Genomic DNA, 16,340 nt, shown 5'->3' on the forward strand with positions numbered 1-16,340 from the left:
TGACATGAATAAAAGGAAGGTGGTAACATAGACGGTTACGAAGAACCGCTAATAGAAATGGGTGGCACACATCCTTGAGGTAGAAAAATCGCAACACCAACTGTCGCACGAACAAATGCACAAGGCCGAGGCCACCCTTTTCGAGTGGAAGAAAAAGATTGTCTTTTCTCATGGGTTCCCAAAAAAAGCTCCAAATAAAGCAGACAAATATCCTATGAAAGGCTTGAATGTGTACCCGAGAGCACTGAAACACCTGCAGAATACAAATAAGCTTCGATACAAGGAATATACTGCACGCTTTCGCTCTCGCTCTGGCAAAAATGGAAAGCTCCCGTCCGTGCCATGTTGCCACCTTTCGGCAGATCGTAGTTATCGCAGCGGTCCAGTGTGGGCCGCTGTTACGATAGTTATCGAGAGGCACACCAAGGTATTTCATAGGAGTCGCATTCCAATGAATATTTGCGAAGACCGAAGGAGTTATAGCCCACATGCCTAGCCAGAATCCACTACTTTTATCAAAATTTATGCTGGTGCCAGCGACTTCACAGAAACGTAAAGTAGTGTTGACTGCTTCTTGAACGCTGGGTTTATCAGCGCAAAAGAAGGCAATGTCATCTGCATAAGCTAGAACTTTAACTTCCTCAGCATCATATCGGTAGCCTCTTATGCTGGACTTTAGAAGCACACTTAAACATAATGGTTCCAGATAAACTGCAAAACGCAAAGGTGACAGCGGACATCCCTGACGTACAGATGAATTTAACTCTATTATATTGGAAAGTGTGCGATTTACAATTAGCCTAGTTGTGCACTTCTTATAACAGAGTGAGATACCATTGTATAGTACATCACCCAACTGCAGGTGGCTTAGAAGCCGGAACAAAAAAGCATGCTGTACCTTATCAAATGCTTTTGCAAGGTCTATTTGAAGGAGGGCTACTTGGTCCATGCTACCATCTATACACTGAAGAACTGAACGTGCAATATGAATGTTTGTCTGTATAGAGCGACCACGAATTCCACATGTTTGGTGGTCACCTACACATTTAGTAATCACTGTCTGTAGCCGATTTGTCAACAATTTAGCAAATATATTGTAGTCAACGTTACATAACGAAATAGGCCTGTATTCGTTAACTCCCTTTAATGCGTTAGAATCCGCACTTTCTGGGATTAATGTTGTATGGCTCTGATAGAAAGAAGGAGGAAGTTCACCACGGTCATAAGCCTCTTTAAAAAGTTGCTCAAGGAAAGGTATCAGAAGTTCCTGAAAAGCTATGTAAAATTCGCCACTAAGGCCATCTGGGCCAGGAGTTTTGTTTTTCTGCAACGTTGTTATTGCAAATCTAATTTCCTCTCTGGTTATTGGCCCCTCTACAGGGAGTCTATCATTATCTTGTAACTGAGGCACAAGGGCAATGAAGTGGTTAGCTTCTTCCTCAAAACTCTCCTGAAGCTCAGCCGCGGTGAACAAACATTTGTAATAATCTTCAAATGCGGCTCTTATTTCACATGTCGCTGTGCAAAGGGAACCCCGCGACTCAATTTGCAGTATCTGTTTAGAAAGTGCATATCTCTTTTCATCCCCGAGGGATTTTTTAGTGGGTTCCTCTTCAGTAAAATGGGTAACACGGGAACGAATCTTAGCTCCTCTGTATATATCTGTATCATGTTTTTGTATCTGTGCTCGAATCACATTTATCTCGTCCCCGTACAATCCCGGCTGTTCACTTTCAAAAGTATGGAGCTTATGAAGTAATTCATAAAGATAGCGCTTTTCAGCTTTTTTTCTTTGCGCTATTTCGCATGAAATACTAATTGCCTGATACTTGACTCTTTCTTTGAACCTTTCCCATTGAGCGAAAATTGGTAGCTGTCGACGCTGTGTTACCTCTTGTACCGACTCTTTACTATTTTCACAAAACAATCTTCGCGCAACAACTGTACGTTAAGCTTCCATAGGTCCCAGTTTAGAGGGCTTTTACGAAAATTTTTGGACCCCAAGAAACAGTGACCAAGCAATGGTCTGTAAAAAATATGGGCTTTAAAGCATAATTATGAATGTGAGACAATAAGCTTAGAGATACATATACACGGTCAAGCCGAGCATGAGAGATGCCTTGGAAGTGCGTGAACCTCACCGAGGAAGGTGCATGCGCTCCCACATCTATTAAATTGTGGTCATTCAATAGTTTCTGCAATAAGGCTGCACTTGCATCATAACGATTTGTTATATATGAATGATCTCTAGCGTCACAAACACAATTAAAGTCTCCAAAAACTACCAAAGTTCTGTCAGTGTTTAGTAGCGAAGTTAAAGAAAGGAAAAAAGAATTCCTTTCATTCACTTTGGAGGGAGCATAGACACAGATAAACCTCCAATTATGGGAATGAAAAGATAAGTCGCAACAAATAAGGCGTCCTTCCCCATCAACATGTAGTGACGTCAGAATATGATTCAAGTGCTTTCTGATTAATAAAAAGCATCCAGCGGATGCACCACGTGCTGGGCTGATGCATAAATTGTAATCACGGAAAACTTCCAGTGCAAGAACGGCGTCACGAGCAGCAGAAATCTTAGTCTCTTGCACTGCAAGTACATCAATGTTGTACTGCTGAAGCACGTGGCGCAACTGCCACTGACGGCTCACATTCCTCAAGCCACGTATGTTGAGTGTCGCTACACACATGGGAAACGTTAGCGCGGTAGCCATTTTGATATCTTACTACTTTTGTAGGTCACCTTTAGCCACAGGCCAACCTGTGGCTTTACCTCCTTTGCACTTTTTAGGAGCACTTTCCTCGGGACGCTGGCATAGGCGGCGCGTCTCTCGGTCCCCAAAGAAGGTGACACGTGGACCACACGAAGACAGTTGCTCTGTCGTGTCTGGCGCACTCGTTGTTGCTTCGTCGGTGACCGGTGCCTGACGCTTCCTTGTCTGACTGCAATCCATTCCTTCTTGTTCCTCATTGTCAGGGGGCTTGTCCTTAAGGATTTCCAAGTGGTGTTCGTCAGCAGCATTGCATTCATTTATGCTTTCACTGGCGTCGTTAGCGGTGTTATTTTGCATGCCGAGGGTATCCATGGACAAGTGTTCTGCTTCGTTTAAGGCACCTTCTGCTCCTCCCGCTGCTTCTCCTGTCGCATCAACTACCTCAGTGACATCCATAAGATGATCGAGACGTTGGTCTTCTGTTGCTTGGCCAGAAGGGAGTTTGTTGGCATAAGTCGACACGCAGGTATCCGACGAGTGACCAAAACGCTGGCATTGCAAGCACCTCGGTGTTTTGCACTGTAGTCGTACATGCCCCACTAGCTTGCACCGAAGACACAGTGGAGGCCTACCGGGAATAAGTACGAGGCATTGGTGGCCATAGATTGACATAAGGTGTGGTATTGAGCTCACAGTGATAGTGTCCTTGAGCTCCAAGGCAACGTCTCTATTTGTTGTCATCCATTGTTCCATTCCTGCACATCTCCATGCCTCTCTTTCAACGGACTTCACAACGCCGTAAGCTTGGAACGCCTCTTCAGCACGTCGCGATTCAAGATGAGGCGGAAGCCAAAGTAGTTTCAGCCTATTATTCTTGGTCTCCGGATCTAGCACCATGCACTTCAGCCCTTTTACACGGAGCTCACCACAAGTGACGAGTTTCTGTTTCGCCATGCTGTTTGCACACGTAACCATCCATATATGCCTCATTTGATACTGGTGAACTCCAATAATGTCCGCTGTGCTCACCACTTAAAGCAGCGCGTCACGGAAGTCTGGTGCACGGTGCGGCCTACCACTCAAGTTGGCATGAAGGAAAACGGAATTCAAAACATCGTTACCGGTTGGAAGACGTGGCAGGACAACTTTATAGCTTGAGTCTTCGTCATGAAATGGAGTCGATGATCCTCGGCCGTTGGCCAATACGCTGTTACCAGCAGAGAGCATTTTGGAACGCAGCCGATCGGTGCGGCTTCTTCTTCCTCTAGAGCTACGCTGGTGCTTGTGACTTGTTGGAAACTTTGCCTCAGATAGGCTTGATGTCGGGAAAGCAATCGCGTTAATACGACATTAAAGCGTTTTAAAACAGCGAGAGAACAAGCAGTCGTCGCACAATGTGACTAGCGTAACGAGTGGGCCGTCTAAAACTCCTACACATCACAAAAGCTTGTTCGTGTGACGCATAACTATGGCGCATACCCACTTCATCCGTAATTTCTCATCGTCGTCAGCCACTGCATGAACCATTGGCACAAAATTTTTTGCAAGTGGTTAGCGGATACCATGTTTCTAAGAAGAATGATCAAAAATAGCATAGCGAATGCCGGCCTACTACCCAAAAGGTTATCAATAAAGTCCTAGTGGGTGCCAAGCAAGTGTGCTAGCAGTAGTTACTCAACGAGTGTTTTGAAAATGCAGTGTGTATTCTGCCGGTAACCGGGAGAATTGTTCAAAGAAATTTTTCCCGGCGGTCGCCTCCCATGGGCTCTCATATGCCACGTGACTAACTGCCGTGGAGAGAAGAGAAAAAACTGGCTGCTGCGGGACAGACTGGGTATACGTAGCCTTGCGTGCGTTAGATTAGGTTAGGTTAGGCTGCGAGACAGACTGGACAAACGTGGCCCAGCGTTCGTTGGGTTAGGTTAAATAGGGTTATGTTTAATAGGTTAGGCGAAGTTTTACCGGCTGCCGGGAGAATTATACAAAAAATATTGATCCCGGCAGTTAGTCACGTGACTTATAAGAGCCAATGGGAGGTGACTGCCGGGAGAAAGTTTTTTTGATCAATTATTCGGCTTGCCGGGGAAATAAACACATTCTTTTGAAAACCCTCTGAAAGGCCGCTCCAGTGCCTCTCGCTTTGACTGTGCTGCGCCTTCCACGCAGGCCTGGCGTTTTATCTCTCCTTGTTGCTACGCGACTACAGAAGTGCATGAGACAATCGAGTAGGGGTAGGCCCGGTGATAAGAAACGCCATTTCCGCTCTTGTGTGCAAACGAAGCAGTCACGTCTGAATTCAAAGCACCATGCCGGACCAGCAGCGAGTGCACCGTTTTCGCGATCACGCCGTCGCAGGCGTCAACTGGCGACAGACTCGGTTTGTCGACGAAGTGCCAAGCTCACGCGTGTGCGCTCTGTGCCGCATGATTCCGACGCGGACTGTGCTTTTGCCATGCTCGCACGCTCTATGCCAATCGTGCCACGCAGCCAGTTCTGAAGCATGTGGTGGGCGGTGTCCGATGGATCAAGAACAGTTCGAGGAAGATGAATGCGTCAGCTATGACTTGCCGACCAGAAAGGCGATCGCATTTAAGGTGAGAAATCGCTTGCACTCGTTATTCGGGAGTTCAATTTCTTCATTTGCACTAATTTGTATTTGCGGCCATGGCAATGTAGGACAGAGTTTTTGGTGATGTCAAACACTTATACTTATTAACCCTGAGGTAAACTTTTAACAAATCAATTTATATGCTTCACGGGAGCTACACCAGCCCCAGAACACGAGAATAAACCTGGGCATTGTTGGCAGCAATTGAAAGTCAAAAACGGCTAGAACCGCCAGATTGCTTCAACGTATAGTGAGAATAAAAGGGCTATCTATCATTCTGTATCTCTCGGCACAGACAGACAGACAGACAGACAGACAGACAGACAGACAGACAGACAGACAGACAGACAGACAGACAGACAGACAGACAGACAGACAGACAGACAGACAGACAGACAGACAGACAGACAGACAGACAGACAGACAGACAGACAGACAGACAGACAGACAGACAGACAGACAGACAGACAGACAGACAGACAGACAGACAGACAGACAGATAGATAGATAGATAGATAGATAGATAGATAGATAGATAGATAGATAGATAGATAGATAGATAGATAGATAGATAGATAGATAGATAGATAGATAGATAGATAGATAGATAGATAGATAGATAGATAGATAGATAGACAGACAGACAGATAGATAGATAGATAGATAGATAGATAGATAGATAGATAGATAGATAGATAGATAGATAGATAGATAGATAGATAGATAGATAGATAGATAGATCCCTTGGATCAAGGACCGTTTGAGCAAGATGAATGTGGTAGTTGTCATTTGCCAACCAGAACAGTGAATGCCTTGAAGGTGAGAAACTGGTTACGATCGTCATTTGAGAAAACCCTTCAATGTCTTCATTTGCAATACTGCGTATCATCAGGCTTAGCAATGCAAGAACGGTCTTTTCGTGCAGGCAAACTCGTATACTTGTTAACCACGAAATAAACACTTAAAAGATGAGTTCATGTTTCTAATAAGAACTGCAGTTGCCCCAGAACGAAATAAATTAACCTGGGCATCGTTGGCGACAGCGAAGGTTGTAAGAAATCGGTAAAATCGAAATATATTTTCTATGCACACTGAGAATAAATGGGATATCTGCTAGCTCTAAACAAAGTTGTAAAAAGGCAGCATGCACGATATTCAGCTCATATTGGTAAGGACCGCTCAATTTATGGGTTTAAAGATCTTGCAGCACTAACAGACACGCACTGTCGAATTAACACGTCGAAGAGTTATTTTCATTATGTGTTGCTCGGTAACCACGTTACGGGTAACAGCTATATAACCCTCTTTCACCCTAAAGGAGGCGATCAAGTATTCGGATACCTATGTACGAAAGGCGAACCGTTTCTTCATCAACCGCAGATATATTTAACGGGATAGCGTTAAAAAGCTCTGTAGGACCGCGGTTAGAATTGTTTGTGCGGCAGTTAGCTTACCTTCATTTACTTTGCATTGTAAACTTAGGACTTTGACTTGTGAGGTTTAACGTCCCAAAACCACCATTTGATTATGAGAGACGCCGTAGTGGAAGGCTCCGGAAATTTTGACCACCTGGGGTTCTTTAACGTGCACACAAATCTGAGTACACGAGCATACAACATTTCCGCCTCCATCGGAAATGCAGCCGCCGCAGCCGGGAATCGAACCCGCGACCTGCGGGTCAGCAGCCGAGTACCTTAGCCACTAGACCACCGCGGCGGGGCTAACTGGCGATATACACATCACTGTTTATTCTAGCAACACCCTAAATGCTCGAAATCCTAAAGTTTATCCACTTTACCTATTCCCTATTGGAAACAAGCATTTCTGAGCATTAACCATGTCACGCAGGCCGTATCTGGCAAACTGGGAAAGCGGTCCTATGGCCACAAACCCCAGTACGTGTAGATCTGACTAGATAATTGTGCACTGCGGAGCTTGCCCACGTCTCTACGACTTTTTTTCATTTTGTTGTATTTAAGTTTCGGTTGTTGTGTTATTTGTGGAGAGGGCATGAGCCCTCACATGCAAGAAGGTCGCGTCCTTGTGACAAAGTTTTGATCGACCAAGTGTACTGTGCTATGAAAGGAAAAACAGGCGATGATTCATCGAGAGCTGGGTAAGGGTGGAGCACCGAGGGAATATAAAGATGTCCCGAAGTTCTGGCAAGTGTGCTGAACTGGAATGGCGGTGTTCGGCACCACCGGCTCCGCCGAATCGCATAGGGTCGACCTACAGAAGACGGTTCATTTCCAAAGTGTTTTTTTTTCTTCACTTTTTTGTAAACTCGATGTCCGTAACTTTGTAGAGTCTGTACAGTCTGTACACACAACTTTCTCTCAGCCTACTAGAATTTGTTCAGCGTATTTGCTTCATCTTCAAGCGACCAGCAAGTCAATCGCCTCTACTGGAATAGCGGCAGCACGTTTCGTCTCCCACTTTATTATACCACTTCGGGTGGTGCGTCTCGGGCGCCGAGTGGTGAGAGTTGGTTTCTACAACATCGAAAAGAACCTGAATTTCAGTAGCTCCGTTCTCATATATTCTGGAATCAGTCTTTTTGATTATGAATGAAAATTCAGCCTTCGTGTTAGCGATGATTCCGATAGACGCAAAGATAAAAATAATTAAAAAAAGAACTCTGAACCGAGTGACAATAAAACCCTCGACTTCGACGTCAAAGGGCCATGCTGAAAAATTTTTTTTTGAAAAGAGCTATATACGTAAGAATGTTACTTAGTGTGTTAGCTATCATTACCACAGCCATGGAAGAAGCGTACAATTACACCAGACGGAAAAAACACATAAATTTCACAACGAGTGTGCGATATATTTGATGAATAGGTAGATAGAAAAATAGATAGATAGATAGATAGATAGATAGATAGATAGATAGATAGATAGATAGATAGATGGAAAGATAGATAGATAGATAGATAGATAGATAGATAGATAGATAGATAGATAGATAGTACTTTTTTTCAGAAATGGAGAGAAAGGGAAACGATAGATGAAACGTCAGCATTCAATCTCGATGACGCAATGTACGAAATTCTCACTAGAATTGTGTTGCTCACAGTCGCATGCAAACAAATTGCGTGGATGAGTTAAGCACATTTCGTTCGTTTTTTTTTCTTTGTCTTGCTACGAAGGTTCATTGCTGGAACGAAGCCTATGGCTGCGAGTTCGAGGAAGCCTTGGCACCTATGCTGCGACACTACGAGAACGAATGCACTTTCCACACCGTGGAGTGCTTGCGGTGCGGGGAGGATGTCTTGCACAGAGAACTGCAAACGCACTACGTAGCCGGATGCAGAGCCGCCGTTTCAGCGACAGTCACAGAGAACGCGTCGCCAGAATGTACAACACTGACACTTCGAGACGTGACGGCGGCGCTTGAAGAACTCAAGAGCATGTTGAGGGATGCCAACTGCGAGCATCTCCTGCTTAGCCTTCAGAGTCAAATGAATGAGCTCGTTGAACAGATCAGGAACCAGGCTTTCAAGACGGCCGTGATCCCTCAGGATGTCGCGGCACCTGCAATGTCAGCAATGGCTCAAATCGGAGAAATGAGTACTTCGACCTCATTGCAAGAGGGAAATTTTCGGCGGGATCCAAATGAGGAAGCAAATACACCGTCTACGTCCTGTTCACGTTCGAAGAAAAGGTCAGAGCATCCTGAGGCGAAAGCACTTGTGGACCTGCCGCAGGATGTTCTGAGAGCCCTGCAGAAAACATCTTCGCAAGATTATCCTCAGCATGCCGTTACTCATATATATCCGGGTGTTGAATGTAGCTTAGAGTTAACAGGATCATTGTCAACGACAGCTACGTGGAGGAAAGTGATCGGTACCGTAGATTATGTTCTGACGCTCACAAATTTTCACATTGACGAGAAATTGAATGCGTACTGTTTCGCGGATATCACAGTGTTGCACACAAAGGACGCGTACTTCACAGTTCAGGTCTATTCTCGTTTCGGTTGGTGCCCATATTGTGTGAGAATTACGTTTCATGGGATGATAGGAGACTCCGTGTGCCTACCGCCTGTTGTCGTAGTGCAGCCGCAAAATCTGAGAACAGGACACCTCGTTCCAATCTCTTGCTATGAAGGGGAATTGGATTGTGAGCATGATACACGTTTATGGACACATCGACGCCAATTATACTACCTACATGTTCCTTTCGGGTTGCGCTCGTCCATCCAAGAAGACGGAGTCAAGTTGCAAATGAAGATCTGTCATCAACAACAACAAACGGGCTGACACTCTAGTGCCGAGGGCTCCAGTTAAATTTGCGGTCGTTTCTCACCTCCTTCTTTCGAATGTCTAGAAATAGAATATTATATATTGCAGCGCCACATCAACACAAAACCTAGGTCTTTGAGCACACAGACTTTGCACTGCTTAACCTCCTTTCCGTTTCATGAGTGCATGTGACGTCAGCTAATTGATGTTCAGATTGTAGTTGCGGATCCCGAATAAAGCATGTCACCCACATTTTATTACATAAATATTTGTTGGCATTCATGACGATATAATTCTAATTCAGCTCTAGATCCAAGAACCTTTTTTGTTTTGGTGTTCATTTCTTCGCTGACATCGGGTCCCTCAGGTAAAATAAATAAATAAATAAATAAATAAATAAATAAATAAATAAATAAATAAATAAATAAATCACGTCCCGCTACACGAAGCTCCGCTTGGGGTTGGTGTTGTCTTGCAGTCTTGTTTAGTCAAAGCACTCCGACGTTGTCTTCCCGATTGGAGTACTGCTACTCGCCTTTGAATATTTACGTCAGGCCTAATGCACTTCTCGAGCTTAGAACAGTCTATTTATTTGCATGAACATCTAACAAGCCCGGCTATTCAATGCTCTCATCAAGGCTGCCCCTCCTGTACAGCATTTCGTTTTGTGGAACATGAAAACACATTTCACTTTTAAATTCTGGTGGGTTATACACAAAAAGTGTGGCACTCAAAGCATTTCGCTTCTAAATGTGTAATTGTGCAATGCTTCTCGAGTTGTCATTTCTGTAATTAAACATTTGTTCACAATTTTTGTAGGGTACTGTTGACACCAAGCACGTCAAAAAGAACGATCATGCTTTCATGCAAACAACACCTTGGTGTCATAAACGGTTTTATACCTCTGTTTTTATTATTGGCACTAGCACAGAATGACACCCTCGTTTTTTTTCCAAGCATATTTCGCCGAGGCTTTGCGACTGAATAACACTTAAGCTTTAAAGGAGTGCTGACGCAAATTCAAATATTTTCGGGTTGCTGTTTTAAGTTAAAAAAAAAACGCAGGTGCCGAGAAGCCTAAAAACTACACCATCCTCTGCCAAAGGGATTTATTGATCGATTTATTGATCGATATGTGGGTTTTAACGTCCCAAAACCACCATAGGAACATGAAAGAAGCCGTAGTGGAGGGCTCCGGTGATTTCTTCCACCTGGGGTTCTTCAACGTGCACCCAAATCTGAGCACACGAGCCGACTGCATTTTCGCCTCCATCGAAAATGCAGCCGCCGCCAGCGGGATTTCATCCCGCGACCTGAGGGTCAGTAGCCGACCAATTAAAAGTAACGATTTCATCCCGCGACCTGCGGGTCAGTAGCCGAACAATTAAAAGTAACCATGTGTAGATACGGAGCAGCTGGTGTTAACGCTTACACTGGTGGCGGCACTGACGCTGGTGCTCACCTCGGCGTTGCGCAGAAGAGAAACCTAGGGAGGCGCAAAGCACGCAGTGATGGACCGGTGTTTCCTGCTAGAACATGCCAACCGCTGCTTATGGGCAGTGAGAGACAGAAGACTTCGATTGAACGCAGACACCCGCAGTCCACTTTTATTTAACGCACACCACGCTGCTGCGAATTTTCGCCATTTTGTTGTCAATCGCACGTTGTTCCCGCAAACAACGACGAAAGAGTTGTAGTCCCAGGACTTTTAAAAGACATTTGTGTGAATGAAGTAGCACGCAGGATGTAATTTTCGCAAACGCAGTAAACTGTGTTGACCAGTAGTGATAATGTCCCTATTTGGTGTGGCTAGTTTGAATATACTCGACGATTCACTTTAAAATCAAATCGCAATATTTTGTACGGATTGTCTGGCCCTGGTGGATGGACAGCAATGACACTGCACACCGCGGAAACGAATGCTCTCCCTTTTGGGTGCCTCAAAATAATAACAGTACTCTTTTGAATGTGGGAAGGCAGCACGTCAACCTGTTTTCAGTATCCCAAAAATCCCAAATTATGAATCAGACCTCAATTTAGGAGTTCCTCGTGCAAGTACGGCTGGTATCCTGTTAAAGAATTGGCCGAAGTGTTTAAATGAAATGCGCTTTGCAATGGGATAAAGACCTTCAAAATGCCCTTCAATAGCAATGGACGGGTGTATACAATGGGTAAGCGTTCATACTGCTGTACAAAGAGAGAGAGAGAGAGAGAGAATAAAATGAGGGAAAGGCAGGGAGGTTAACCAGCTATACAGGCGGCTTTTATATATGCGATTACGGTAATATTTTGACGAGTGAACAAAATGTCTTCGGGAAAGATGTACACGCAGTGTAGTCAAGTCAGAAAAGCTTTGCTTTGAGGAAAATCGGCTCCTACCTGGCCCCCCTGGGTCCCCGTGAACCCCCACTACAATTAAACATTTATGCCCATGAAGTCGATGACGTTTGAACTAGAGCGGTGGTAAAACTACGATTTTTAAATCGACGAAACATGCTCCAGTGCTTTGAACAAACGCCATTTTGAAGGTGCTTTCATGTCTTGTATTATAACCGAGAACCAGGTATTGCGTGGACAGTAAACTTAGGAATTACATTTGAATGCACAAAAGCGATTCTTAAAGTTTTCATTGCAGAGGTTCTACAATTATTATTTTCTACTTAGTTCTGGTTTTTAAATCTAGATGATTTGTCGTGTGCCTGACTCAGAGCGTCATCCGGGTTATTCCTTCAAACTTTTTTCACTGTCTTTCATCTAGGCTGCCTAAGTGATGCACGTAGTACGCATCATCACTACAGATCCTTTTTTACGCCCCGCGTGTGCATGACATACAGTTCTTTTTTGCACTGCCGCGGGCGATCAGCACTTCAAAGTAGGTATCCTTGGGTATTGTTCGGCTTTTCTGTTAAGAGCGCTGTCTTTTTTTTTTGTTGCCCTTTTAATACAAACTGCTTATGAGGAACGGCGCAGCAGAATGCTCCGAAAGTTTCGACCAATCAGGGTTATTTGACGTGCAAAAGAATATAATTGCATGGGCTTCGGTCATTTTACCTATATTTAAACGCAGCAGACACGACGCTGATTCACTGCGGTGAAATTTGCGTCCACACCCGAGCGCCAACTTACGCGATAAACCATCGGGGCGTGTGATAATTAGGTTTAATTCAGGCACTTTGAAAGAGTCTTGAGCAATGCCAGTGAAGAATGAAACACCAATTTGCTGAAACAGTTTCCATTTTGCATTTGTGAAACAAAAAATGGCAGCATATTCACGGAGTGAATGATGGAGAGTGATGATGGAGTGAATGATGGAGAGTGATGATGGAGGGAATGATGGAGAGTGATGATGGAGTGAATGATGGAGAGTCTGCCTGCCTGCCTGCCTGCCTGCCTGCCTGCCTGTCTGCCTGCCTGCCTGCCTGCCTGCCTGCCTGCCTGCCTGCCTGCCTGCCTGCCTGCCTGTCTGTCTGTCTGTCTGTCTGTCTGTCTGTCTGTCTGTCTGTCTGTCTGTCTGTCTGTCTGTTTTCGCTCTTCTACTACTGGCCTCGCTGATTGCGCGGCATTTGCTCCTGCCGCCAAAGAAGCCGAAGACAAGATTTTTCATCTGCTGGCACCTTGAGCGAAGGATCGCTCGAGATGTTCACACGTTTCTCTTCTCTCCCCTGCCCTTGCAGCCCTCGTTTTCTACCCTAACTCCCCATTCAAACACTCTCACAATACAACACAGGAATGTCTCTCTCCTCGACTGCCGATTGGTTGCCGTTGAAGGTGGCAGGCACGGAGTCCTCCCTCCTTGGATCTTCCTGGAATAACTACCGCCTCTCGTCGCCGCTCAACTTCGCTCCCTCCGGTGCCCGAAACGTTCGACGTCCGGAGTCACCGAGCCGTGGGAACGCACCTCCCGAATACGTGCCTGCAACGCTGGCCTGAAAGGCCATTGGAATATTCTTTTCTATGTCACTGGATTTCGTGCCGACCGGTTGTGCCCTGGCGACCTCCGACGACAGTGCAGCTCTGGCCGACTGGGCTGGTCCTACGCCATCTCCTGACGCCGATCCCCGACGATGACGACAGCGTAGCTCTGGCCAACTGGACTGGCGCTGCGCCATTTCCTGACGCCGACAAGAGCTCTTGTCGAGGGGTGGCCCGTCCTCGGACTCCTGCGACCGTTTCCATCTTTCCTATCTCCTCTGTTACTTCCGTCGCTCACTGTCCCTGCACTTCGCTCTCTCCTTCCTCTCTCTCTCTCTCTCAATATATATATATATATATATATATATATTAATCCTATTCTTTTAATTCCTCCTTATCCCCATCCCTTGTGAGCTACTGTTGAGGTGTCGCATCTGATGCAGACAGTTACGGGGCTCACTTTTCTCTTCTTTTTCCTTTAGGAAGCACATAAGTATATTTGGCCCGTGTATCGATGCCGCCGCTACCGCTAAGTTTGGTTGCTATGGCGGAGTGCAAATGCACCTTGCACGCTTGAAGCCGGACACAGCTCTTGTCTGACGTAGGCGCCACCACTAAGCCGCTTTGGCGACGTGGGTCTTTGCGTCCTGTGTGGCCGACAGACAGCCGCCGTTCCGCCAATTCAATGCCACGACTTCCGCCATGGCGTGGGCTCACCACCAGCGGGGCGGCTAACAACATGAAGATATTCGGTGAACACTATTCATTCGTCCATCCATCCATCCATCCATCCATCCATCCACCCATCCATCCATCCATCCATCCATCCGTCCGTCCGTCCGTCCGTCCGTCCGTCCATCCATCCATCCATCCATCCATCCATCCATCCATCCATCCATCCATCCATCCGTCCGTCCGTCCGTCCGTCAATCCGTCCGTCAATCCGTCCGTCTGTCCGTCCGTCCATCCATCCATCCATCCATCCATCCATCCATCCATCCATCCATCCATCCATCCATCCATCCATCCATCCATCCATCCATCCATCTACCCAACCATTCGACGTTGAGGCACAACCATCGTGGTTGTGTCCCAACCCTATACCCCTTTACAAGGCGCCCCCCCCAAACCCCTATACAAGGCGCCAGCTTGGCACCAGTATATTCAAAGTACCTGGTAATTTCGAAATATGCGCACAACTTCTCAAGATAAGCGGACGTTGATTCGGCATTCCAAGCCTCGCCCAAAGAAAAAAAAAAGAGTGCAGCATACACTACTAGCCGCCTCCTTCGTACAACCCATAGAATGTCCGGGAATATTTTCTTTTTTAGGGGCGAAGCTCCTTGAAGCGGCACCCGTTCGTCTCTCGTCGTAGTACGTAACGTTTCTTACGCTTTGACCTGAATTCTGGTGTCGGAGGGAGATTTCTCCTGTGCGTTGTTGAACAATGAAAAATTCGCAACGTGCGCGTTAACTAAAAGCCGAATACCCTTGTCTCTTATTCCCCATTAGCAGCCACTGGCATGTGCATTGACCACTATCTGACAAGAAAGGGTTGCTACGTTATACTCGCTGGGCGTAATCTCCTTGGTTTTAGAAAGGTTTAGCGCGGGTTGGGCCACAGTGCAATGAATACAGTGAACTCGCATATACCATGAACTCGAGGTGGTCAAAGGTGCGAAGTAGACACGAAGCGCAAGCCGTAAGAAAGTGTGCGTGTGCCACCTCTCGTTTAGTCCTTGGAATGTCCGCTGGATGGCGGTGCTTCTATATGCGGAATATATGATGAAAAGATGCGAGATGGTGGTACTTGGAGTGTTGACTAGATGAACGAACGGACACAGACAGATGGATGGACGGACGCACGGATGGCTGCATGGACAGATGGACGCATGAATGGATGCAGGGGCGGATGCATAAATGAACGCAGGGACGAATGCACGGATGGACGTGTGGACACACGAACAGACGCACGCACGGACGGGCGGATGGGCGCATGGACGGTCACACAGGCAGACACATGGACGGACGGAAGCAAGAGCGAATGGACGGATGGATGCTTTGCCCCACTCTGCATCATTCACTCCATGGATATGCTGCCATTTTTTTTTCTGTTGAAGGTGTTGTCAGGCGGTAGGTCGACGAGGACAATATTGCTAAGCGAATCCAAGCGAAATAAATAGTAGAGAAATATTGCTGTAGTAAACAGAGGGCTCTATATAGGCCACGATAACACAACTCGAAATGCTGCTTTGAACAGGTTTATGCGATTGAATATATCAGACTTCCCGCAGAGACCACAATGGCAAAACCTATTCTCAGAAATTGATATTTGACAGCCAGGCTTATATATTTTTGTAATTTTGTATATTTCTGTATATGCTTTGTATATTTTTGAGAGATAGGCTGGTATATATATATATATATATATATATATATATATATATATATATATATATATATATATATATATATATATATATATATTTTTTCTTTTCGTGATGATCGAGCGTAACTATATACGCTAGTGCGCATGAGGCATGAACTTTTAAAAACCAGTAGTCATGAGTTACAGACTTCCGTGGTGGCGACATAGTTCTAACAAAAAAAAAAATCAAGCACTGGTGAGTGAACAGAAAAGCGGGCGTACACAAAATGAGGCGCTGGTTTTGTGCGCGCTTGTACGTGCCGCTTTCCGTTCGTTGATATTCTCCGGATCGTCCGCTTATCGGTGGTCAGCAGTTTCCCGCATGGTAGGCGCATCTTTATCAAGGTCTCTTTGTCATTTCTCATGATGATATTTCATTATCGCCCTCCGTATTCCGTTGTTTCACATCTGGCCATTGCTATTACCTGTAGCAA

The 16,340-nt window shown here is 45.6% G+C and overlaps 2 protein-coding genes across 4 annotated transcripts in view; both read left to right on the forward strand.

Annotated features, from left to right (window-relative positions):
* The window catches only part of LOC119184101 (hemicentin-2-like), a 183,483-nt gene that overhangs the window by 27,529 nt on the left and 139,614 nt on the right, over positions 1-16,340 (forward strand). The gene's annotated exons all lie outside the window — the stretch shown is intronic.
* The window catches only part of LOC142761702 (uncharacterized), a 43,427-nt gene continuing 31,639 nt past the window's right edge, over positions 4,553-16,340 (forward strand). Inside the window, exons 1-2 of one of the 2 annotated variants that reach the window (XM_075873378.1) lie at positions 4,816-5,308; positions 8,472-9,832. In XM_075873378.1, the coding sequence (XP_075729493.1) occupies positions 5,021-5,308; positions 8,472-9,584 (1,401 nt within the window). In that variant the 5' untranslated portion in view covers positions 4,816-5,020 and the 3' untranslated portion in view covers positions 9,585-9,832. Of the gene's footprint in view, positions 5,309-8,471; positions 9,833-16,340 lie in introns of those variants that run through there. The other variant, XM_075873377.1, reaches the window with a different exon arrangement.

This window comes from Rhipicephalus microplus, chromosome 9 (genome assembly GCF_043290135.1).
Source record: "Rhipicephalus microplus isolate Deutch F79 chromosome 9, USDA_Rmic, whole genome shotgun sequence".
Classification (NCBI taxonomy): Eukaryota; Metazoa; Arthropoda; class Arachnida; order Ixodida; family Ixodidae; genus Rhipicephalus; species Rhipicephalus microplus.